The sequence below is a fragment of the Bufo gargarizans genome, chromosome 6 (genome assembly GCF_014858855.1).
Source record: "Bufo gargarizans isolate SCDJY-AF-19 chromosome 6, ASM1485885v1, whole genome shotgun sequence".
In the NCBI taxonomy this organism is placed as follows: Eukaryota; Metazoa; Chordata; class Amphibia; order Anura; family Bufonidae; genus Bufo; species Bufo gargarizans.
In genome coordinates this window covers 78,374,307-78,400,046 of record NC_058085.1, presented here as the reverse complement: position 1 = coordinate 78,400,046, position 25,740 = coordinate 78,374,307, and the positions used below count along the sequence as shown (strand labels likewise).

The 25,740-nt window shown below is 44.3% G+C and overlaps 1 protein-coding gene across 1 annotated transcript; it reads right to left on the bottom strand.

Moving 5' to 3' along the window:
- Positions 1–15,273: 15,273 nt before the first annotated feature.
- Positions 15,274–25,736, bottom strand: P4HB (prolyl 4-hydroxylase subunit beta). Its single transcript, XM_044296523.1, has 11 exons — positions 25,530–25,736; positions 22,427–22,633; positions 21,980–22,113; positions 19,449–19,586; positions 18,078–18,182; positions 17,386–17,511; positions 17,098–17,298; positions 16,633–16,753; positions 16,378–16,559; positions 16,212–16,292; positions 15,274–16,131 (listed from the first exon to the last, which is right to left on the bottom strand). Exons 1-11 carry the CDS (start codon positions 25,729–25,731, stop codon positions 16,051–16,053), a joined length of 1,578 nt encoding a protein of 525 aa, XP_044152458.1. The 5' UTR covers positions 25,732–25,736; the 3' UTR covers positions 15,274–16,050.
- Positions 25,737–25,740: the final 4 nt, after the last annotated feature.

Sequence of the window (25,740 nt, the reverse complement as noted above, 5' to 3'; positions counted from 1 at the left end):
TTAGTCAGAGTTTTCTACAAATACATTTTGGTAGAGAACCAAAAGCTTAAAACTCCTATGGAAAGATATTCGCTAAGAGGATGTTGATTATCCTAATGTACAGTGCTGCCCATAATTATTCATACCCCTGGCAAATTTTGACTTAAAGTTACTTTTATTAGACCAGCAAGTAATTTTTTGACGGGAAATGACATAGGTGTCTCCCAAAGGATAATAAGACGATGTACAAGAGGCATTATTGTGGGGAAAAAACATTTCTCAGCTTTTATTTACATTTGAGCAAAAAGTGTCCAGTCCAAAATTATTCATACCCTTCTCAATAATCAATAGAAAAGCCTTTATTGGCTATTACAGCAATCGAACGCTTCCTATAATTGCAGACCAGCTTTTTGCATGTCTCCACAGGTATTTTTGCCCATTCAGCTTTAGCAATGACCTCCAAATCTTTCAGGTTGGAGGGTCAACTTGCCATCACCCTGATCTTTAGCTCCCTCCACAGATTCTCAATTGGATTCAAGTCTGGACTCTGGCTGGGCCACTCCAAAACGTTAATGTTGTTGTCTGCTAACCATTTCTTCACCACTTTTGCTGTGTGTTTTGGGTCATTGTCATGCTGAAATGTCCACTGGTGCCCAAGGCCAAGTTTCTCTGCAGACTGCCTGATGTTGTTGTTGAGAATCCTTATGTATTGCTCTTTTTTCATGGTGCCGTTTACTGTGATTAGGTTCCCTGGTCCATTGACTGAAAAACACCCACAAAGCATTAGGTTCCCACCACCATGTTTGACAGTGGGGATGGTGTTCATTGGGTTGAAGGCTTCTCTTTTTTTTACGCCAAATGAAGGAAACATCATTGTGACTAAACAATTCAATTTTTGTTTCATCTGACCATAACACAGAAGACCAGAAGTCTTCTTTGTCCAGATGAGCTTTTGCAAAGGCCAAGCGAGCTTTTGTGTGCCTTATCTGGAGAAGTGGAACCCAGCAGTGTGCAGTGTCCGTTGGATTGTCTGTCTTGAGACATTGCCACCAGCAGAGCCAGATTCACCAGGATGGCCTTGGTGGTGATCCTTGGATTCTTTTTCACCTCTCTAACTATCCTCCTGGACAGCACAGGTGTCACTTTTGGCTTCTGACCACGTCCTCTGAGATTTTCCGCAGTGCGGAACATCTTGTATTTTTTGCTCAAATGTAAATAAAAGCTGAGAAATGTTTTTTTTTGTCCACAATAATGCCTCTTGTACATTGTCTTATTATCTATTGGGAGACACCTATGTTATTTCCCGTCAAAAAATGACTCGCTGGTTGAATAAAAGTAACTTTAAGTCAAAATTTAAAATGTAATTAGAGAAGGCTCACCTCCTAGACAAAAAATGGAGTGGGTGCACCTACAAAGAAGGTTACACCCAATCTTCAAGAGAATTGTATAGATAAATTGAAGGAGTAGGGCACACCTACATTCAGATACACATAGGAGAGTTTTCTAGACAGTAATTTTATTTATACCAGAAATATAGTAATACATCAAATATTAAACATATATTTGCATGCTATATAGACTTATAATCGCTTTAAAATTGATTAAAATTGCAACCATCCATAAAAAGCAACACTAAAATATAAAATTAAGTAGCAAATCCTAGGGAGGAAATGTCCTATTAGAATCTCAGATTTTTTTGTTCCTTTCTATTACTCTGAATGTCCGTGTTACATTAATTGTCCAGTGGACCTGATATCCACACTGTTTGGACGTAGTCCGTAGTAATCAGGATTCTAGAAAGTTCACAGGTTAGTTTCAATGTAGCCGAAGTGAGGATGTGTGGTTGAGTCATTCACATTTCTTTTGCCACAAGTTTAGCAATACATCCAATCACTCTGCCTGTGTATACATTCATACGGCATTGGTTTTACTTATAGTTCTGTAGGTTTGAGCCGGCTGTACTGCGGTTAACGTGGCATCCCGCGTATAGTACGCTTACAGGCTGCGATGTAACTTCCAGGAGATAGATTCAGGGATCTGCAGCAATCAATTGTAGGAGTGCCGTTTCAGTGGTTTTGTGTGGTTTAGTTCCTGCACAGGTGCTCAATCAAGCAAGCAGGTCAGATGTCACTGCGGCTGTTGATTTCAGGTTTTTTCTTTACCAAATTTTTGGGATATCGATCCCACTACTCCTGGTTGATTTGAACACATAGGAGAGTTTTCTAGACAGTAATTTTATTTATACCAGGTGGTACCACTGAGGAAGGAGTCCAGTTAACTCCGAAACGCGTCTGGTGAAGGATAACCCCATGAGACTAAATATATATTGAAGCGCTTCGAATCGACCAGGAGTAGTGGGATCGATAGCCAAAAAATTTGGTAAAGAAAAAACCTGAAATCAACAGCCGCAGTGACATCTGACCTGCTTGCTTGATTGAGCACCTGTTGATGATGACCCATGGACAGGTTGCATCACGGAAATGCAAGTCCTGGTCCCAAACTCTTTCATTGATAAAACTACCATGGTGACAATATGTTGCCCCCTAGCAAAACTCACACTTTCTTAAAGGGCTTCTGTCAGCAGTTTTGTACCTATGACACTGGCTGACCTGTTACATGTGAGCTTGGCAGCTGAAGTCATCTGTGTTGGTCCCATGTTCATATGTGCCCGCATTGCTGAGTAAAATTAAGTTTTAATATATGCAAATGAGCCTCTAGGAGCAATGGGGGTGTTGCCGTTACACCTAGAGGCTCTGCTCTCTCTGCAACTGCTGTGCCCTCTCCACTTTGACAGGAACAGGCAGTGAAAACATCATTACGCTTGGCCCTGTCCATCAAGGTGCAGGGGATACAATAGAGGGCGCGGCAGTTGCAGAGAGAGCAGAGCCTCTAGGTGTAACGCCAATTCTCATTTGCATATATTAAAACTTAACTTTTCTCAGCAATGCGGGCACATATGAACATGGGACCCACACAGATGCCTTCAGCTGCAGGATCTTGGGTTGGCACCCCTTGCTAATCAGCTGTTTTCACAAGCTAAGAGTTGGACCCTGCCAAACTGATATTGATGACCTATCCTATAGGTCATCAGTAAGGAAAGTGGAGACATTTCAGTCAGGGCTGGCTCCAGGCCTACATGGGCCCCAACTTCTTTCTTCCACTGTGCATACTACGAGGGTGAGTCAAAAATTACCCGCACTTGGCAGTCCAATTTTTTTTTTTTACTTTCAGAAAAGATAAAATCATTTTTCGACACAATCTCCGCAGTCGCTGCTGTGCAGGTTTGAACGTGTTATGTCATGACATTTGTGACTGCGTGAAACAATGGCTGCCCCACTTGTGACTTGCACAAAGAACAGCACACACTGATTCGTCTGAAGGTGTGTCTGGTGCTGATAGTTATCAATGATACAGTGCACAGTATGGAGAAAGGGCTTTGTCGTCAAGAAGTGTGTATGACTGGGTAGGGAAGTAGAAGGAAGGTCCTACAAGTTTAAGCCATAAAGAAGGAGCCAGACGCCCGTCCACGATTGATGACAATATTGAGAGTGCATGTAAACTGGTTTTGTTGGATAGACAAGTGACATGGCTTCATGAGGGATCAGTCATGTCAAACTAATGTAATCAGTTTCTATGAGGAGGTAAGTTCTAGACTTGACAGCGGCGAATCAATGGATGTCGTATATCTGGACTTCTCCAAAGCATTTGACACTGTACCACATAAAAGGTTAGTATATAAAATGAGAATGCTCGGACTGGGAGAAAATGTCTGTATGTGGGTAAGTAACTGGCTCAGTGATAGAAAACAGAGGGTGGTTATTAACGGTACACACTCAGATTGGGTCACTGTCACTAGTGGGGTACCTCAGGGGTCCGTATTGGGCCCTATTCTCTTCAATATATTATTTATTAATTATCTTGTAGAAGGCTTGCACAGTAAAATATCAATTTTTGCAGATGAGACTAAACTGTGGAAAGCAATTAACACAGAAAAGGACAGTATACTGTGTATATATATATATACTACAGAAGGCAGTATATTGTGTGTATATATAAATATATATATATACTACAGAGGACACTATACTGCTACAGAGGGATCTGGATAGATTGGAGACTTGGGCAGAGAAGTGGCAGATGAGGATTAACAAATGTAAGGTTATGCACATGGGAAGGAATAATGCAAGTCACCTGTACATACTAAATGGTATAACACTCAGTAACACTGACATGGAAAAGGATCTAGGAATTTTAGTCAACAGCAAACTAAGCAGTAAAAACCAGTGTCAGGCAGCTGCTGCCAAGGCCAATAAGATAATGGGTTGCATCAAAAGGGGCATAGATGCCCGTGATGAGGACATAGTCCTACCACTTTACAAATCACTAGTCAGACCACACATGGAGTACTGTGTATAGTTCTGGGCTCCTGTGAACAAGGCAGACATAGTAGAGCTGGAGAGGGTCCAGAGGAGGGAAACTAAAGTAATAACTGGAATGGGGCAACTACAGTACCCTGAAAGATTATCAGAATTAGGATTATTCACTTTAGAAAAAAGAAGACTAAGGGAAGATCTAATTACTATGTATAAATATATCAGGGGTCAGTACAGAGATCTCTCCCATCATCTATTTATCCCCAGGACTGTGACTGTGACGAGGGGACATCCTCTGCGTCTGGAGGAAAGAAGGTTTGTACACAAACATAGAAGAGGATTCTTTACGGTAAGAGCAGTGAGACTATGGAACTCTCTGCCTGAGGAGGTGGTGATGGTGAGTACAATAAAGGAATTCAGGAGGGGCCTGGATGTATTTCTGGAGTGTAATAATATTACAGGCTATAGCTACTAGAGAGGGGTCGTTGATCCAGGGAGTTACTCTTTCAAAAATGATTTTTATTAGAATTAATTCTGTTGCCTGATTGGAGTCGGAAAGGATTTTTTTCCCCTAAAGTGAGGAAAATTGGCTTCTACCTCCCAGTTTTTTTTTTTGCCTTTTTCTAGATCAACTTTGCACGATAACAGGCTGGATAGAAAGATGTCTTTTATCAGCCTTATAAACTATGTTACTATGACAATGGATTATGTGGCAGATCCCCCATAAAATTCCTACAAGGATGAAGATTCACATCTGATGAAGAGGAGAACACAGCGTTGCATTTATGGCTTACAGCTCAGCATAAGGGCTCATGCACACGGACGTTGCCCAGCCGTGGCAGTATTGCGGCCCGCTTACAGCGGGTCTGCAGTACATGGGCACCGGCCGTGTGCACCACGCATCGCAGATGCGAACCCATTCATGTGATGCGGAATGGAAGAATGGATCGGAAGCCCACCGAAGCACTGCGGAATGCTTCCGTGGTGTTTATGTCCGTGCCTCCGCACCACAAAAAAATAGAACATGTTCTATATTTTTTTTACAGTGCAGACGGATCACAGACCCATTCAAGTTGAATGGGTCCGTGATCCGTCCTGGCCGCCGCACGGATGTTGCCCGTGCATTGGGGTCCCCAATGCACGGAACGCCAGCACAACGGCCTTGTGTATGAGCGCCAAAACAAATTTTTTATGGACAAAGTGTATATGAAAATTATGTATTTGTCTTTTCTGAAAGTTTATTAAAATAAATTCTACAGCCGGAGTGCAGACCATTTTTGACTCATCCTTCTAGATACAAATAATTGTAATTTTGTAATGTTTTTGCTTTTTTTTTTTAAAAAAGAATTAAAAATATAATTTTCTGATATATCAACCAAGGAATGCCACGTGTGAACCTGCCCTAACAAGGAGACCTTTAAATGCTAGTTTGCTCAATTTTACACAAGGAAATTAGGGTTCCTAGGGGGAGTAATTCTTTTAAACGGCAGGAACCCTATTAAAATAATTTTAAAAATGTTATACTAGCTGTCCTGAACCTCCTCTGTTCCAGCGCCACCGCTCAGTCCTCCCTGCTGGGCTGCAGCAGTGACCGGCCGTATACCACATGTGACCGCTGCAGCCAATCATTGGCCTCAACCGCCTCTAGCTGTATAACACAAATGCTGAGCAGAGAGCAGCATGGACCTTGACTCTTGTGCTCAGGATCTGAGTGATGATAACTACTTTCCAAAGCCACGGCCATTGCAGAGCTGATAGGACCAGCAGACATTTTCCAGGCCACAAACCTGGTAGTTAGTAATACACATGGAACTAGTACATGTATACTATTTTTTATGTACTTTGCCTTTTTCCGGTAGAATCTACAGTAATGTAAAAAAGTTTGAATCCCCCCCCCCATATAGTATTTTTTTATTTTTTAAGATGTGGACATCAGTATTTGATCTTCATTCTGACAGTACGTACAGATAATGGTATGTCACTGAACAAAACACAGAGTGACTTAGCAATGATTGATTGAACACCTATAGAGCAGGAGGAGCTGAGCAGATTGATATATAGATTTATGGGAAAAGATTCAGAAAAATTACATACATGTACATTTAAATCCCTGCTCCTTCTGGGCTGTGAAGTCCAGGAGGCGGTCCTATCAGTGATTGACAGCTATCTCTGTATACACAGTCATAGAGGGAAGGCTGTCAATCACTGATAGGACCGCCTCCTGGACTTCACAGCCCAGAAGGAGCAGGGATTTAGATGAATGAAATACAAGTTAGGCCTCATGCACACGACCGTATGTATTTTGTGGTCCACAAAAAATACGGATGACGTGTGCATTCTGTATTTAGTGGAACAGAACAGCTGGCCCCCAATAGAACAGTCCTATCCTTGTCCGTAATGCGGACAATAATAGGACATGTTCTAATTTTTGCGGAACAGAAATACGGAAACGAAAGCACACGGAGTACCTTCAGTTTTTTTTGCAGACCCATTGAAATAAATGGTTCCGCATACGGTCCGCAAAAAATACGGAACGGACACAGAACGAAAATACGCTCGTGTGCATGAGCCCTTAAACTGAATATTTTCCCACAAAACTACATATCAGTCTATGACATGCTGCCTGCAGATTATTTTCATGGTGACAGGTTCCCTTTAAATTTAGCCATCAATATTAAATCAGTGAAGATTCAACTGCTGACACCCACACAAGCAGCTGGTTAAAGTGGTAGCTACGCTTAGACGAGCAGCGCCATACATTTTGTAGTGGCTGTGTTAGGTACTGCAGTTCTGTCCTACTGAAGTGATTGGGACAGAGCTGCAATACCAGCCCCAGCCACTCCTAAATATATGGGCGCTGTGCACAGTAAATAATGAAGGGAAGTTGGAGAAACCCAGCACCTTCATCTACGCATCAATGGTCAGCAACCTTTGGCACTCTAGCTGCTGTGAAACTACAACTCCCAGCATGGACACTTACTCCACTGGTTTGTAACCCCCATAGAATTGAAAGGAGGATGCTGGGAGTTGTAGTTTCAGAACAGTTGGAGTGCTGGAGGTTCCTGATCCCTGATCTAGGTGACCGGTGCCAGTGCTGGAAAGTAGATCATCACTAATCTTATATTGGTGACCTATCCATAGTCATTTACTTTAAGTACAGTTGTGGCCAAAGTTTTGAGAATTACATAAATATTGGAAAAGTTGCTGCTTAGGTTTTTATAATAGCAATTTGCATATACTCCAGAATGTTATGAAGAGTGATCAGATGAATTGCATAGTCCTTCTTTGCCATGAAAACATGAAAATTTACTTAATCCCCCCAAAAACTTTTCCACTGCATTTCATTGCTGTCATTAAAGAACCCGCTGAGATCATTTCAGTAATCGTCTTGTTAACTCAGGTGAGAATGTTGACGAGCACAAGGCTGGAGATCATTATGTCAGGCTGATTGGGTTAAAATGGCAGACTTGACCTGTTAAAAGGAGGGAGATGCTTGAAATCATTGTTCTTCCATTGTTAACCATGGTGACCTGCAAAGAAACGCGTGCAGCCATCATTGCGTTGCATAAAAATGGCTTCACAGGCAAGGATATTGTGGCTACTAAGATTGCACCTCAATCAACAATTTATAGGATCATCAAGAACTTCAAGGAAAGAGGTTCAATTCTTGTTAAGAAGGCTTCAGTGCGTCCAAGAAAGTCCAGCAAGCGCCAGGATCATCTCCTAAAGAGGATTCAGCTGCGGGATCGGAGTGCCACCAGTGCAGAGCTTGCTCAGGAATGGCAGCAGGCAGGTGTGAGCGCATCTGCACGCACAGGGAGGCTTAGACTTTTGGAAGATGGCCTGGTGTCAAGAAGGGCAGCAAAGAAGTCACTTCTCTCCAAAAAAACCCATCAGGGACAGATTGATCTTCTGCAGAAAATTTGGTGAATGGACTGCTGAGGCTGGGGCAAAGTCATATTCTCTGATGAAGCCTCTTTCCGATTGTTTGGGACATCAGGAAAAAGGCTTGTCCGGAGAAGAAAAGGTGAGCGCTACCATCAGTCCTGTGTCATGCCAACAGTAAAGCATCCTGAGACCATTCATGTGTGGGGTTGCTTCTCATCCAAGGGAGTGGGCTCACTCACAATTTTGCCCAAAAACATAGCCATGAATAAAGAATGGTACCAAAACACCCTCCAACAGCAACTTTTTCCAACAATCCAACAACAGTTTGGTGAAGAACAATGCATTTTCCAGCACGATGGAGCACCGTGCCATAAGGCAAAAGTGATAACTAAGTGACTCGGGGACCAAAACGTTGACATTTTGGGTCCATGGCCTGGAAACTCCCCAGATCTTATTCCCATTGAGAACTTGTGGTCAATCCTCAAGAGGCGGGTGGACAAACAAAAACCCACTAATTCTGACAAACTCCAAGAAGTGATTATGGAAGAATGGGTTGCTATCAGTCAGGAATTGGCCCAGAAGTTGATTGAGAGCATGCCCAGTCGAATTGCAGAGGTCCTGAAAAAGAAGGGCCAACACTGCAAATACTGACATTTGCATAAATGTCATGTAATTGTCGATAAAAGCCTTTGAAACGTATGAAGTGTGTGTAATTATATTTCACTACATCACAGAAACAACTGAAACAAAGATCTAAAAGCAGTTTAGCAGCAGACTTTGTGAAAACTAATATTTGTGTCATTCTCACAACTTTTCGCAACGACTGTACATTCATACCCTTTAGGTCACGAACTCCCATCATACACACTTTCACTGTACAGGGGCAGCCATTCCGTTATTCTCCACGGTAAGGCCCCATTTACACGACCGGATGTGTTTTGCGGTCTGCAAACCGCACATACCAGCCTTGTGCATGTCGCAATTTTTTTACCCCTGTAGAAATGGATGGACAAGAATAGGACACTTTCTATCTTTTTCGTCGGCTGGTGGAATGGCCATACAGATAGTACATGGTGTACTGTTCGCAAAAAATGCGGATCGGTTGCGGACCAGAAATATGGGGCCTTACTGGTATACATGTTGGTTTTCCTTGTCCTATTCCTTAGGCCTCCTGCACACGACTGTATATGGCTTTTTCAGTGTTTTTCGGTCCATTTTTCACAGATCCGTTGTTCCGTTTTATGTTTCCGTTCCGTTTTTCCGTATGGCATATACAGTATACCATAATTACATTGAAGAAATTGGGCTGGGAATAACATTTTCAATAGATGTTTCCACAAAAAACAGAACGGATACGGAGTACATTCCGTATGTGTTCAGTTTTTTTTGCGGACCTATTGACTTGAATGAAGCCACGGAACATGATTTGCGGTCAATAATAGGACATGTTCTATCTTTCAACGGAACGGAATGCATACGGATTACATTCCGTTTTTTTTTGCGGAACCATTGAAATGAATGGATATTAGGAACGCAAAAAACGGACCGTAAACGGAAAAAAAAAGGTCGTGTGCAGGAGGCCTTAAGCAGTTCCTACAGACTACTCTTCTTTTTCATGCAGCTAAAGATCCTCCTATACAGAGCATCTCCATTATACGTGCCACAGATCCTACAGGGTGATACACGAACTGATAGATTCTCTAGGCTTCAGATGCCGCATGTTTGGTATTTAAAACCCAAATCTTTAAGTCTGGCGTCTGCCCCCTCTGAGAAATGTGACCCCAGCGTCCAGGTCATTCTCAGTTTGGTAAGGTCGCTCACCTCCTGCCTGCACACTGTACAGCACGTCCCTATTGTTTACTAGCATACAAGTTGGGGGTCATTTACTAAGACATGCCAAGTTTAGACGTAAAAAAAAGTCACAAGACCCCTTTTTGCAACTGGTTAAATATACTCAACATTGGGGAGTGGTGGGGGCTGGGCAGGGGCCATAAGCCCTGGCAATTTCCCTAATGTGAAATTAGGAAAATGGCAATGGAAATGTACTCTAGACAGGGAATGGAGTAGATTTCAACCTAGCCGTGATGGCCAACCTCCAGCTGTGGTAAAACTACAACTCCTAAAATGCACACTTGCTTGGCTGTGAGCATGCTGGGAGTCGTAGTTTCACCACAGCCGTAGGTTAGCCATCACTGACCTAGTCACATGGACGGCATGAGGATTCGCCTAAATTTATGATGAGGCTTTCACCTTGACGTAAAAATTAGGCCTGTAAAACGCAGGCTCTTGATAAATGACCCTCGTTGTGTCTTAACATGTTTGTATTTTATGTTTAAAAAAAATCTTTCAATCCATTGCAAGAATGAATAAGCCACAATATAAAACGCACACAAATTCTCTATATCGATGCAGTCACATGACAAAAGCTTTTAGAAATAAAAATAGGCTATAAAACAGCGGATGGCGGGTCATTCATCTTTAAACTGTTGTAGGCAGTTTAAATCTACATAAAAACTTGATTAACTTTTCAGATACATTGCTTTATTTTATACTGACTTATTTTTTTGTCTTAATGCATTTTTCATGAGGTTTTGTTTCTGGTTCATAGTCAAAAATGTGAGCTAAAAGCTTATGTACAGCTACATATCACCACAGTCTTCATCCTCATTTGTTCCTGAGGCCATATTTCTATTGGCAGGCGCACGGATCCATAGAAGACAATGGTGCGATTTACACCTCCATTATGCGCTACAATGGTCTGCGTTTCATGGACACCACTGAACACAATTGTTCCTGGGGGTCTTCAGGTCCTTGTCCTAAATGGCCGTCTGAATCATCAATTATATATCTTTTGCTTTTATTAGAACTGGTTATGGACATGACTTCGCTGTGGACTCCAATGGTTTCACCCTTTCGCTAATTTTTGCTTGACCTTATGAGGCATCTAGATAAATTCTGCACATACTTTCTGATGTCAGGGTCAACCATTGCCAACTGACTGGAGTGTCTCAGATGACCTTTGCAAGCAAGGTATAGCCCAAAAGGAAGGTTTAGTCTTAAGCCTCATGCACACGACTGAGTCCCTATTGCAGTCTGTAAAATACGGATGCTTTCTACGTGCAGCCCGCGTTTTTCTCACTCCCGGCTATTATGACCTGCAAAACAGACAAGAATAGGACACTTTCTAGAACGGACATGCAAACAGAACACAGATGACATCCGTGGTTTTTTTTTTCTTTCCCTTCTGCAGACCCATAGAAATGAATGGGCCTGTGAGCAAGCCACAAAAAAAAGTTGATCAGATGCAAAATACAGTTGTCATGGGCATGAAGCCTCAATCCGCTGAGTAGGAAAATGTTTAAGGGCCCTTGCAGACGAGCGTGTCCGGATGGGTCGCTCGAAAAATCGTGCGAGTAGGTACGCAATTCCAGTCAGTTTTGACTGCGATTGCGTTCTGAATTCTTCTATCTTCATTCAGCAGGACCTGCACTGACATCATCGCGCTCGATGACATCACCGAAGGTCCTTTTCCAGCCAGGTCCTGCAAGAAGAAGACGAGCCCTGCTGCACGATCAAGTGGATGAGGTGAGTTACATTATTTTACTCACAATGGACCTTTTACTTAGCATTCTGTATTAAAGAATGCTATTATTTCCAATTATAACCATGTTATAATGGAAAATAATAAAGTAAATGGGTTCCCGGGTAACTCATTCCTCATCTCCTTAGCAACCATGCGTGAAAATCGCATTGCATGCGCACTTGCTTGCGATTTTCACGCATCCCCATTCATTTCTATGGGGCCTGCGTTGCATTAAAAACGCAGAATTTAGAACATGCTGTGATTTTCACGCAACACACAAGTGATGTGTGAAAATTACCGCTCATGTGCACAGTCCCATTGAAGTGAATGGGTCTGGATTCCGTGCGGGTGCAATGCGTTCACCTCACGCATTGCACCCGCACGGAATTCTCGCCCGTGTGAAAGGGGCCTAAGAAAGCAAAAAGTAACAAACTGAGTCACAGACGTGATTTAGGCTACTTTCACACTAGCGTTCGGGTGTCCGCTCGTGAGCTCCGTTTGAAGGGGCTCACGAGCGGACCCGAACGCAGCCGTCCAGCCCTGATGCAGTCTGAATGGAGCGGATCCGCTCAGACTGCATCAGTCTGGCGGCGTTCAGCCTCCGCACGGACAGGCGGACAGCTGAACGCTGCTTGCAGCGTTCGGGTGTCCGCCTGGCTGTGCGGATCTGTCCAGACTTACAATGTAAGTCAATGGGGACGGATCCGTTTGAAGATGCCACAATATGGCTCAATCTTTAGGCGGATACGTCCCCCATTGACTTTACATTGAAAGTCTGGACGGATCCGTACGAGGCTATTTTCACATTAGCTGTTATATGCTAAAAATAATGCAGACGGATCCGTTCTGAACGGAGCCTCAGTCTGCATTATTATGATCGGATCCGTTCAGAACGGATCCGATCGAACGCTAGTGTGAAAGTAGCCTTATACTGCTACAGAAAACCACCGCAGGTATATATTTAAAAAAAAAACACATTGGAACTGGAGTATATTGAATTTTAACCCATTCTGTCCAATTTTCTAAAAAAAAAAAAGTATCCCCACAGACAACCCCTTAAAGAGCCTTTCATAGGCTCTCCCCAGTATTTTCCACACATTTTACTAGCCCAAAATTGGGAGCAGATTCAAGAAAATGAGAAATCCTGCTTGTTCTGGTTCTAAAAGTCTGGTCACTTATGGGTTCTCTTAAAGGGTTTCGGTCACCAGATTTAACCCTATTCAGCTAGCAGACATTCACAATGTGCTAATGTCAGCTAAACCTAACTAGCCTATTCCTACTTTTATATTATGCCAATTAGCCTCTAGGGGCGAGCGTTGTTCCTGCTCCTAGAGGCTCTGTTCTCCCACCTTGTCGCCTCCCTCCAAGTCGTGATTGACAGGGGCAGGCAGCTCTCACATGTCTGCCACCCCTGTGCTCTGGTGAAATCTTGCGCCGTTCAGTATTTGGCGCAGGCACGGTGAGGCAGCTCTCAACCTGCGAGCGTCTTTCCCTCACCCCGCCTGCGCAGAATGCTGACCGGCACGAGATTTCACCAGAGCACAGGGGTGGCAGACGGATGCGAGCGCTGCCTGGCCCTGTCAGTCAGGACTTGGAGGGAGGCAACAAAGATGGGAGACCAGAGCCTCTATGAGCAGGAACAACGCTCCCCACCCCTAGAGACTAGCATAATATAAAAGTCAGATATCTGGCATAACAGGGGCATAGATAGGAGTAGGCTAGTTAGGTTTAGCTGACATTAGCACATTGTGAATGTCTGCTAGCTGAATAGAGTTAAATCTGGTGACAGAATCCTTTTAATGTCTGTAGTAGGTAGCCATAAAAACCACTATGTCTGAGATAACAGCCAGTTCCTGTCCCAGAAGGGCAAACAGCAAGAGAAGACTGCACTTAAAGGCTATGTACACCTTTGGAGGCCTTTTTCATTTTACCAATTTTGGGATAAAAGTAGTTTTTTCAATTAGCTCAATTTTTTTTAATAAAGACCATTTTGTTAAATGGTTAATCTAGCCATGTGACTAGTACTTTTTACTTCCACTTTATAACCTCTTTGTAAATTAGAGATAGGGTTATTAGATGAGGGCACAAATATGTATTTAAGCCACAATCAGTAAGATAAGAACTGTGCTATAATAGAGTACTTAACATCAGAGCAGTGATAAGAAGCCCTGACCGGAGAGAACATTCAGATACCTCTATTAGAGCATCTCAGTACTGTACAGGGGGAAGCCTCCATATTTGTAATAAAGAACAATTTAAAATATATTTTAGCTCAAAATGAGTACAATAGACTATTACAAAATATTGCCCCCAAAAATGTGTAAATAGCCTTTAAAGGGAGTCTCACCTAAAATCACCATTCTAGAACAGTAACATCAGGATCTCTAAAGCTAACATATTAGCCAAGTGTTTTTTCTGAGAAAATTGGCAATGGACAGCTATATGGAAGGTAGGATTCTAATAGGTGGAATGTAATGGAGATCCTGATGTTAGTGTTCTATAATGGTGAAAGACTCCCTTTAAACACTAGTGGACAGTCAGATTTTAATCACTTACTTAAAGAGGACGTGCTAGCTCTAACACATCCCCCAAACTAGGGTAAGTGTATAGCACAAGGGGTGGTGAGTGCACCTATGTTACGTAGCTTTAGTCCCTTGCATTCTGACACTGCTCCCACAAACCAGCAGTGAGATGCATTGCAAGGACACCTGAGCTCATGCACATAGTGGTGAGGGGTCCTCAGTGCATTTCCCTGCTGGTTTGTGCAGGCACAGCATCAGAATGCAATAGTGTAAGATAGTTACAAAACCAGACTAGCAGCAACAGGTGCCCTTGTAAAATTGGTAGGCTAGTCTATATTACTAGCTGCACACGTGCAGAGAACAGCTAATTCATGTTTACATGGCTGCTGATGGAGGATCCCATCCACATTAGTGTGTGCTACTGTCTGCAGTTTAGTCAATGTGAAGTATGAGCGATTGTCTTCACCATCCCGACACAAGACATCCATGGTGTGCAGCTTTATTACATAATGAGCTAGAGAGCACATCTACTATAAACCAAGGCTAATGGTCACATCTTTGCTAGAGGTAATCCAGTAGTCCTACAGCAGAGGCCCAGACCACCACATCCCCACTGACTAGAACGGTAGCCAGTTATGCCAGATACATTAACCCCTGAAGTCCGTTCCTCTGCTGGACCAGACTACCAGTTTACCAATCCTAAGGCAATTGCCACCAGAAAACTACTGGCATGTGTTCCTGAAGAAACAGGACAGTCAGCGCTACTGTGTCAATGGAGTAGTACCTACTCCTCCAGTCCATCAAGAACCCATCAGTATCCTGGATAAGAAGCAAATATTGAGAGTTTAAGGCACAGGTCTAGAGAGCCTACTCTGGCACCAACCAAGCTGCCATAATGGCCAGAGTGGAGAAAATAAGACCCAAGTGGTTGTATTAAAATTTATTTTATTTGGCCAACACGCCCCAACTTAAATATGATGGAATGCTTTCAGAATCAGACCTCTAGTGACAAAAAATAAAAAAAATAAAAAAAAAAGTGTTGTGTAGCAATCTCAAAAGTTTGGGGTCCTGCAAGGACAGGACAAGAAACACAAATGGCATTAAATGTGTTAAACGTACCGGTGGAGGGGCAGCATCCACTGGGAGCCTTTTACCAGGGGGCACTTCATACTGCAAATACTGAAAGCTGCCACAGACACCCACAGGCCACTGAAGGGCAGCATGAAAAGGAGCTGAAGTGGGGGAGACATTACTGCATATAACAGCTCTTGTTATGGGGTCCCACTTCTAATCTAAGAGTGGCTGAAATGGGGGGGGGGTAGGACAGCCCTTTGAGTCAGCCATGCAGATTTGCATTCGTTCCATCGACAAAACATTCAAAATTAAAGAAAATAAAAATTATATATGACAACACAAAAAAGCAACAAGTGCCAAACTTACATTAGGGCAAAATTACAGTGTTAAAAATAAAAGCTCAGTGTAAAAAAACTCTGCTCACCATAAACAAAAAATATATAAAAAAAAACACAAGACAAAACTCCCTTAATTTCCCCCCCTCCCAAAGTAAAGACCCTAATGTACAGACTGGGGTGAAGCATTTCCCTGGATTTTTCAGAGCTCAGACAATGTGAAACACTTGTAGACATTTTTAATCCCCCTCCACTCTTAGTGTATTCTGGTTGTTGCAGTTTTTACTTTATGGTCCTTATAATTCATCCTTCTTGTGCTGGTCATCTTCATCCTCCTCCAAATCTGGCTCATCAGCCTCATCTAGATCCTCCAGGTCCTGCAAAACAGCACAAGAGGAATTAACATTGTGATAACATGCTGAATACCCAAACATGGGAATAGACAGGCAAGTCTCACCTCAGCACCTCCATCTTGCCCTCCACTTGTCAGGAACTTTGAAAATCCTTCTAATGTTCTCTCCCCACTGTAATCGACAACCTGGAAGGATAAGGTTCATTAGCCAAACCATGTAGACTCAGATGTGCCCACTGAACACAAGGGTGTTACAGGGTTAATGACCAACCTTCTTTCCTGGTCCAGCTGGGAAGTATTTCAGGGTGGGGAAGCTGTGGATCTTTACAGCTTCAATTTCGTTGGCTGTGGAATCCATTTTTGCAATGACAATGTCGTTTTGGTCCTTGAACTTTTCCCCCAATTGGTCCCAGATTGGTGCCAGCTGCTTGCAGTGTCCACACCAGGGAGCATCTGAAGGAGAGGAGTCTGTCATTTTAGGTATTTAAGCCAGAGTTTTGCAGGATCAGACTCAGCCTATACTCACAGAACTCAACAAATACATTCTTCTCCTCATCAAAGACCACTTCCTCAAAGTTCTTCCCGACCAACACCTTCACTGGGCTCTTGTCCCAGTCATCAGGGACCTCCTGGCTCATAAGATGGGGCTATGTAGGGAAGAAGAGTCACCTGAAGTTGCTACATTCTATAAAGACTATTTAGCCCAAAACTTCACCCACACAGTATCAGCATTAAACAGAACTTAGATATCCATGACCTATAATCAGAAGAGGCCTTCAATATCCAATTGTTGAGCAATGCCAGATTACTGTCATTTCTCAGGTGAGCACTGAAGCCCCTGCCTGTTACTTCACATGGGCTTTGTGTGGAGAGTACCAGAAAGTGGTTTGGCAGGGACATCAGACAGTTCAGATACTGAAGGACAGGTCAATATTTTGTTCTTCAAAAACCCATTTAAGCTACTACACTGACCCAAAGCAATAGATCTTACCTTAACTTTGCCATCCAAGAAACGGTCACAGAAATCCTTGATTGCTTCAGCAGAGAGGTCATCGCTCTCTGGCTTGTACTTGGTCATCTCCTCCTCCAGGGTGATCAATCTAACAGAAGGGCATTCTTCCTTTTTCAATCCAAAGAACTCCAGAATACGTTGGTTGTCTGTGTGATCGCTATCAATGAAGATGAAAAGGATCTGGAAAAGAAACGGCAACCATTAAAACCCAACGCTCCGATAGAACAAGGTTACTGTAGCTGCGTCCACATCTGCACCCATGCTAACCTTTCCCTTGAAGTCTGCAGCGGCTTTCTTAAAGTTGTCCAGTTTCACTTGGTAGTCAGATGCGCTCTTTGGCAGGAACAACAGAATGTGAGTCTTAATCTCCCCACCGAAGATCTTTGGTGCAGTCTACAAAACAGGACGTTTTATATAATCAGAGGTAGTCTTATGCCTGGGATGAGACTAGTATCCTGAGTACGGATGAGCGAATCTACTATGGATGCTTCATCTGAAGTCCATTTGCATAAAACTTTGTTTGAATACTGTACAGAGCAAGTGCTCTGGTACAGTATTAGAGTGTATTAGCTCCAGTGAGCCAAAATTACTTTGGAAGTCTCATGAGACTTCAGGTAATAACTTTGTAAATTAATTTCTACTGTAAAAAAATCTTTGTACTGAACACTGGTACAGTTTGAGGTGGTACCTTGGAACTGAACCAGAGTTTGGTACCAAGATTTTTTACAGTAAAAATTTAAGAAGTTATTACCCGAAGTCTCGTTAGACTGAACTAATAACTTCAGCTCAGAGCAAATACATGCGATACGTTAGAGCGCTCGCTCTGTACAGTATTCAAATTTAGCTTTATGCAAATCAAAGTAAACTCGCTCATCCCTAATCCCGAGATGTTTTACATGACTTAACATCTTTTATATTACTGTGGCCATTCGGCATACAGTTTAGGAGACATCTCTTACCTGCTCAGTGAACTCGATGACCAGAGGTAGCTGGTTGGATTTTATGAAGTTCAAGACTTGTTCCTTTGTCACCTCCCCATCATAGTTGTTCCTTCCTTCATCAAACTAAAGATGAGAAGCACCCATTATAGTTCTCACATGCAGCAAAATAACTAAATGTGTAGGAAAATAAGCAATTTCTAAAGGGACCAGTTAATCAAGCAGCTATGGAGAGGCAGGCAATGCCAATAAAACCAGTTACCTTGGGGCTTTTTTTTTATTTTATTAAAAGGTACCTATAGTCTTAGAGGGAGAAACACCCCCTCCTGGGCAGACCTGTGAAGTACATTACCTGCTTCCTGGCCGCTTTGCTGGGCTCCCTGGATGTAAGCTTTGACACCTCCAAAGCAAGTCACTAACTGCAGCAGTGACCTGCTCCCCTTGTGACCAATTGACATGACGCAAGGGGAGCAGATCACCACTGCAGCCAGCTATTAGCCACAGCAACAGGAAGGTTACATCCAGGGAGCCCAACAGAACAGTTGAGGCTGGGGAGTAAAGATGCCAGGAACCAGGTTTCCCCAGGAGGAGTGGGGTTGCAAGGAACACACCCAAAAAAGGGTGAACAACCCCTTTAAAGTCAAATATATTGCATATACCATATTAAGCTCTGACACCATAGACTAGAGGGCACCTCTGACTTCTATGGTAGAAGTTTCTAAACGAGATCTATGACCCATGTTATTGCCAGTGAGGAGGCGAGCTGTGATAAACCATCATGAATTGTGGATCCTGTGCCACCTATAGACCCACATGATACCAGTCATTGTAATCCTGCCTGTGATGACTGCTGAGAAGATATCATCATCATGAGGTTCAGTGGAAAAATTACAAGACTTTGGGGGGTTTTCCAATATAAATTGGAACATACAAAATTGTAATTACAACCAATTAAATGTGTGATAAACACTTAATTTAACCAAGTCAGTCATTTTCTGATGGCACATTTATTTTAAAGACAAATGCTGCCTGAAAACTTCAATATGCCAACTGCATATGTCACCTAGTTACAAAAGGGCAAATTAGATCAGAAGCCAAACTGTGCCAGAGGATTGCCCAACTTCCTGCTAGAATATGCAGACGTGGCAGGCACATGAGCCAGGTGAGTAGTTAGGAAGGGTTGCAGACCAGTTCCCATATTTCCTAGTAAGTTCCCAGAAGTCAACCTAAAGCATCAAGTGAGCTAGGCCTGAGACAATTTTAGGCAGTCAGTGTATGTACCACATGTTCTAAGTACAGAAGCCATTACCAGCAGATATGGACACCTCTTCAGGAATGCACTAGTCTGGTGGCCAACTATGTGTCGTACTCCACATTACATGAGCTCCTCACCTTCTTGAAGAGGACAACGTTGTCCTTCTCAACTTCATACTTTGAAAAAGCAGCATCACTAGAAGTGATCCCAAATGGCAATTCATCCACGGCCTCTGCTGCCTGCAGGAACACTTTGGCGAATTCAGACTCTGGGTCCTGTGGATGGAGGAGAGAAAAATAAGTCACGCTTTCCATATTACTGTGCAGTATTACCCCTTAAAGGACATTCTGCCATAAGAACCTCCATTTCAAAATGCAGTCAACACAGCAAATCAGCTGACTGCCAAAGGACCTGCTTTCAGAAAGCCGCTAACTGGCTGCAGCTTGTGGTGACAGCCAGGCATTTCATCCTCCAGTGCTACATTGCTGCCATTCAGTCCACCAGAATGGAGCCAGAGCACCTCCCTATTCTTGCTCATGAACAATAGTAGTATGTTCTCCATTAAGAGTCATGACTTAAGGGAGGAGAATAGTGTTTTACATCTGTCTTTCAAGTCTCCAGCATTCCTGGAAGATGGGACTAATTTATAACAAGGCGCAGGCCTCATCATAAGTCAGGCCAGCCACGAGCCAGAATGAAATCTACGGCTGCTCAGCGCTTCTGTAGTTCAGTCTTTCCTGCTGGAAAACTGGCATAGGTGAAGATAAGTGCCAGGCCACCTGGTCCTGCTCCTTTTCAAGAAAGTGGCACATGTAGTGCAGAAACCACTTTCAATGTCACAAGTGACGTCTAAAACGTCAAACACAAGGCTTGTGACTTATGTCAAAGTGGCACAGGTAGATAAATCTCTCCAAGTAAAATTCAGAAGCCACATTTTGTGGTTCCAGGAAAAATTCAATTCTGCTGCTGTAATGCAACACTTTATATTGTTAAAAAGTTAAAGGGTTCCCATCTGCAATCCATTATGCCACTAACTAGGCTTTGTATTCATAACCAAAGTGCACTGCACCCCTTTTCTCCTGGGAGACAATATACCATCTAATGTCTGGGTAATGTCACCACACTGTACTCTCCAGGGGGACACAAGTTCCCTAGGAACACAATGTTTCTCTAACTACAGATAATTTGCTGTATACAAGGCTTGTTTAACAATCTCTCCTAATAGCCTTCAGGGAGAGACTGCACAAATTAAACTGCATAGAAATCCTTATCCCCACAGCAAGGATGGTGCTTTGTTCTCCCATGAAACCACATTCCATAGATATGGCCCCTGAAAGCATTTGGGACTCTAGTTGCCAAATGAGTGCCATCAGCCACCTCTTCTCTAGGTGGGGACTACAGCATAGCTCTGACTCTGTCCAGTCACAGCCGAGTGATGCAGAAGCCCAGCTTGACGGCAGCATCACCAAGGAGCTGAAGGTACCGCTGCTCCCCGGCAGCGAATCCCAGAATTAGATCACACTGGACTTCTGCATCACTCAAAGGCTGCCCACTTTGACATGGTAGGTGATGCTGATGCTAGCTAAAGAAAAAGCAGTGGTTGGCACTCCGGTGGCAAACCAAACCAGTCTGTCAGAGGACACACCAAACACTTAAGGTCCATAGCTATGGTGTGTGGGGTTGTAGGCGAGTAAAGAAATCTCAATCCGGAGGATGGCAGAAGTAAAGACAAGAGGCAGTCTTCATTTCTACAGATATGTATACTAGTGACTTTTACTGCGAGTCTTAATTTCTAGACTTCACAACAGGTCCTCTAATCAACATTTATGTTTTGCTAGATACCAGTAACCAAGCACTGGTCATTTAAAGGGATTCTGCCGATAGAGCTGCGGACATGTGCCGCTAACACATCCACAATATACATTCCCCATAGCTGTGAGTGCTTTTATTTAGGCAAAAAACATATGTAAATGAAGTAAGGAGCACAAGGGGCTGTTACTGACGTGCATGTGCGAGTACGTGGCATGAGATTACGGTGCTCTAACTTGTGGAGCAAGGAGGAGATTTGGAGGATGCGGGCGATGCTGGGCTCCAGAAAAGTTAGCAACAGCTCCTTACTTGCCTCAAATGTTTTTTCCTAAATAAAAGCACTCACAGCCATGGGGAATGTATATTGCGGACGTTCTAGCAGCGCATGTCCGCAGCTCTATAGGCAAAATCCAGATGACAGAATTCCTTTAAAGGGGTTATCCCATCTTAGACAATGGGGGCATATCGCTAGGATATGCCCCCATTGTCGGATAGAGGTAGGACCCGCACCTACAAGGATAACAGGAGAAAGTTGAGGGCGCACTGCTCAGCCGCCCTCCATTCATTTCTATGGAGCCGTCGGAAATAGCTGAGTGCTGGCTCAGCCATTTCCGTCTGCCCCATAGAAATGAATTTGAATGGTGGCTGCGCATACGCGGTGCACTCCCATTCACTTCAATGGGAGAGACTAGGAGCTGCGCCTAGGGATGGACGGGCTCCTGAGCCATGTACAGTTTGTAGATGAAGACTAGTTTGCAGGAGGGAGGACATTCAGACAAATACTCTGCACCTACAAATGGAACCCGTAAAAGCAGGTAAACCCATCCGTCTTACGAGACCAGGAGGAGGCTAAGCTTACCTTAAAGAAACCAACAACCGCAACTTCACTGGACTCAACTAGAGCAGCAACAGCGGCATCGTCAGCCAGGGTGGCAGCGGCCGGACCAGTTCGCTTCTTCAGCCAATTAATGAAGTCTGCTGCCTCCCTACCAGCTGTGAGGACAGATGTTATATACTCATTAATATTGAGACACTGCAGAGTTGAAAAATCAGTTCCTTTTATCTGAATGGGGTTGCTATTTCTTGTGTGTAAAGGCAGCCCCTGTATATATGCACAACTGCATGTGGGTTTGAGCACTTCCTGCCCGTTTAATACCACGCCATTCTTTTCAGTTTGTATAATTGGAGCGTAAAGCTGCAGCACGTCAATTATTTGACCCTTCACAATGCATGAGCCAAAATGCGCAACAAGATTTTGCTTCCTTATGTGAGCATACCCATACAGGTCACCAAGCAAAAATGTTACCTGAATATTCTTTAGGTGAAGATTTATCTCCATTTTTAAAGAATTTGATAGTTGGATATCCACGAACACCAAACTGTTGCGCCAAATCTGCTTCTTCAGTAGCGTCTACCTTGGCCAACCGGATTTTAGAGCCTTCCTCTTTTAGTTTCTTGGCGGCCTTCTCATATTCTGGAGTGAGAGCCTTGCAATGTCCACACCAGGGAGCATCTGAAAGAAGAAGTCAGAGATCAGTAATCTATGCAATTGTGAACGTTAATCCCCACCGGACACCGCTGCCATCAGGGTCACAGGATGAGCTGGTATCCACATCGTGCAGATAATCCCATGAGTGGTTAAGTTAAAGCTGCCATGGCAGACAACCAGAGCCTGGGCAGGAGTGCCCACATTAAACACTCATTAGGAGCATTACGTAGAGCGGACATTGCTGAAGATGGCTTTATTTTAATGCCTCGTCCTAAAAAAAGGCAGGACAGCTGTGCGCAACAAGTTTGTGTATTCCTCAGGGAAGGGGCATACCACAGATCACTACACCACAAATAGTGCTCACGCTGCAAGGGCCAGAGCATTAGCAATTGGTTCAGAGCCTAGTGTCTGACCTGACAGCTATACATCAAGAACACCAGAACTGCAGCCCATTTTGTAGGGGCTCAGATTTTGAGCCTCAAACACCTTTGATGCAGAAGTCAATAGTGACTGTAGCATCTAAAATGTGGAATCCAATACCAGAGGGTGCAGCAGGAGCATGGCTGTGTCACCATGACCAGGTGATATATTTTGGGTGCAGCCCAGCGTATCCGCCCAGCAAGGTCAGCCAGTCACAAAGGGGTTATCCTGTATCTACAGGACAGGGGATAAATGTCTAACAGGCGGGAGGTTCAACCGCTGATAACTGGAGTCTGCCCCCCCCCCCCCCATTTAAATGGCATGATGAACATTCCTCCTAGAAACCCATGGGCAAACTGACATTTGGGAGAGGAAGGAGGGGGGTCCTTATACAGACAATGCAAGATTATACAGTAATACACCCCTCAGATAAGACAATATCGTTGCATCCAGTTAATTTATTCCTAAACTTTCCGCTTTAATAACAAAGGAACAGCACAGCGCTAAGATGCTCCAGAACGCTTGTATTCACCATGAAATAGGCATTTACTGAAGTAAGGTAGCTGAAAGCCATGGCTCTCATGACAAGCCACCTGATGTGTCAGCTGTGCCCACGGCCACCAGCAGAACCTGCATGAGGCCTTACACCGGAGGCTGTATGCAATACCTGGCAGGCTCGCCCCATGTGTAACCCTGTGCAGTAACAGTACCCACAGAAGTGTATGTGCCCTAATGCACCACCACCATTGTGGCAGGTTTTCTTGCGGACTCCTACAGAACCAGGCGCCATATTGAGGTATTCTACCCTTGCAGAAGACACCATACATCCATATAACCACACTATTCCATGTGCTGCTATGCAGGCACTGTCCCCTTAACATGCTGGGGGTTGTAGTTCAACTGATGGAGAGTCATAGGCTGGAGACTGCAGTTGGGCATCTAGTACGTGCGGAAGTGTAGACTGTACATTATGTATACCAGACGTGGGGGCGGAGTAGATCCTGTGATCTGTGACACAAGGAAGTGATCTGGCAGCACTCATACAGAACGAGCCAGGGGACAGCGAGACTATGCCCAGAGGCATCTTGCAATATGACACCGCTGACACGCACAGGAGTAAGGGCACTTTCACACTAGCGTTATTCTTTTCCGGCATAGAGTTTCGTCCTAGGGGCTCAATACCGGAAGAGAACTGAGCAGTTACATCCCCATACATTCTGAATGGAGTAATCCGTTCAGGATGTCTTCAGTTCAGCATTTGTCTTTTCAGGACAGATAATACCGCAGCATGCTGCGGTTTTATCTCCATCCAAAATTCCGGAACACTTACCGGATCCGTCCTTCTGGTCTGCGCAGACCGGAATTCTTATATATTTTTTTTAAGCTAGAAACTGATCCGTTCTTGCAATGCATTTGTGAGACTGATATGCATCCGGATCCATCTACAAATGCTGTCCCTTTGCCGAATCCAGCAGACAGTTCCGGCGAGGGAACTGCTTGCCGGATCACTCAGCCGCAAGTGTGAAAGTAGCCTAACTCTACATGGCTACGGCTCATCCCTTGTGCTACAGTCCCTGATGCAGCCCCAGGTGGCAATAAACACCCCCGACGGGAGGAGATCCGGACAATCTACGCAAGGTCCGAGCAAGAAGCAGGCAAAGTCTACTCCAGAGGGGAAGGCGGCCATCTCCTCCAGAGAACAGATAGGAGGTATATGGCCGCAAAACAAAAAAAGCCTGTCAGATAGCAACATCACCAACTCCATATCGAGGGGCTGACTAGGGAACCCACAAGTGGCATCAAACCTGATGCAGCACAAGATAGGCACACACAGCCAAGTCATGCACAAGAGAACAATTTCCACTGACTTCTATAGGGAAGAGGGTGGCACAAGGAGTCCCATACCCTAAATACTCAGGCGGCCCAGTTCTGTAGACCTCTAGATACATAAAGCTATCAGACCCCCCCCCCCCCCCTCTCCCCGCAGATGAGATTTCACTGGTTAAATTTTAACCCTTTCCACTTGCCGCACCTTGGCAGGGTGATCACGCTTACACAGCAATCACCCATATACACACACCAAGCTGAAGCATGTAACGTCAGGGCTATTCCTGCACCAGTCATGGGAATGCAAGGGCCCCACACCAGCACAAAGGGCACAGAAATGCCCCAACACTGGCACCTACGGGCCTAGAAGAGGATCACACATCACTGGAGCAGCTCTAGAGTGTCAGCTCTGCAGCCCAGACGTCACTCTCCACGCAAAGGGATGACATGTCTCCTACACTAAGTACACGTCAACCAAACTTCACGCCCCACCCCCCACTGCATACCGCGCTCCCTGATTGGCTGACACCGCTGTCAGTCACCGCCAGGACGTAGAGATGCCGTATCCCGCCCAGGTGTACCCGAATTAATGTGGGGGGCTCTGCCGATAGAAGTGACGGCGGGGCTCACACCCGAATGAGCTCCCGCGCCCCCCCCGCCCCAGCTCACTCACAGAACTCCACCAACAAGTAGTCGTTTTCCAGCGCCTTGTCAAACGTGCCCTTCGTCAATACCAATACGTCGTTTTCTTCGGGGATGTCGGCCCGCACGAGAAAGGCGCCGAGCAGGGCGGAGAGCGCTACGAGGACTGCAGAAGGCACCATGACGGCTCCGGTGTACAGGACGTGGCGCTGTGAGGGCCGCTCTCCGCGCATGCGCTTTAT

What these genes read in the sequence shown, in the direction of transcription:
- P4HB (XM_044296523.1), bottom strand. Translation starts at nt 25,731, where the DNA reads ATGCGCGGAGAGCGGCCCTCACAGCGCCACGTCCTGTACACCGGAGCC. An exon ending in TTCACCTAAAGAATATTCAG is followed by an intron (nt 22,114 to 22,426) that starts GTAACATTTTTG and finishes CTGTCCTCACAG; the next exon opens with CTGGTAGGGAGGCAGCAGAC. An exon ending in GGCAAGATGGAGGTGCTGAG is followed by an intron (nt 16,132 to 16,211) that starts GTGAGACTTGCC and finishes GCTGTTTTGCAG; the next exon opens with GACCTGGAGGATCTAGATGA.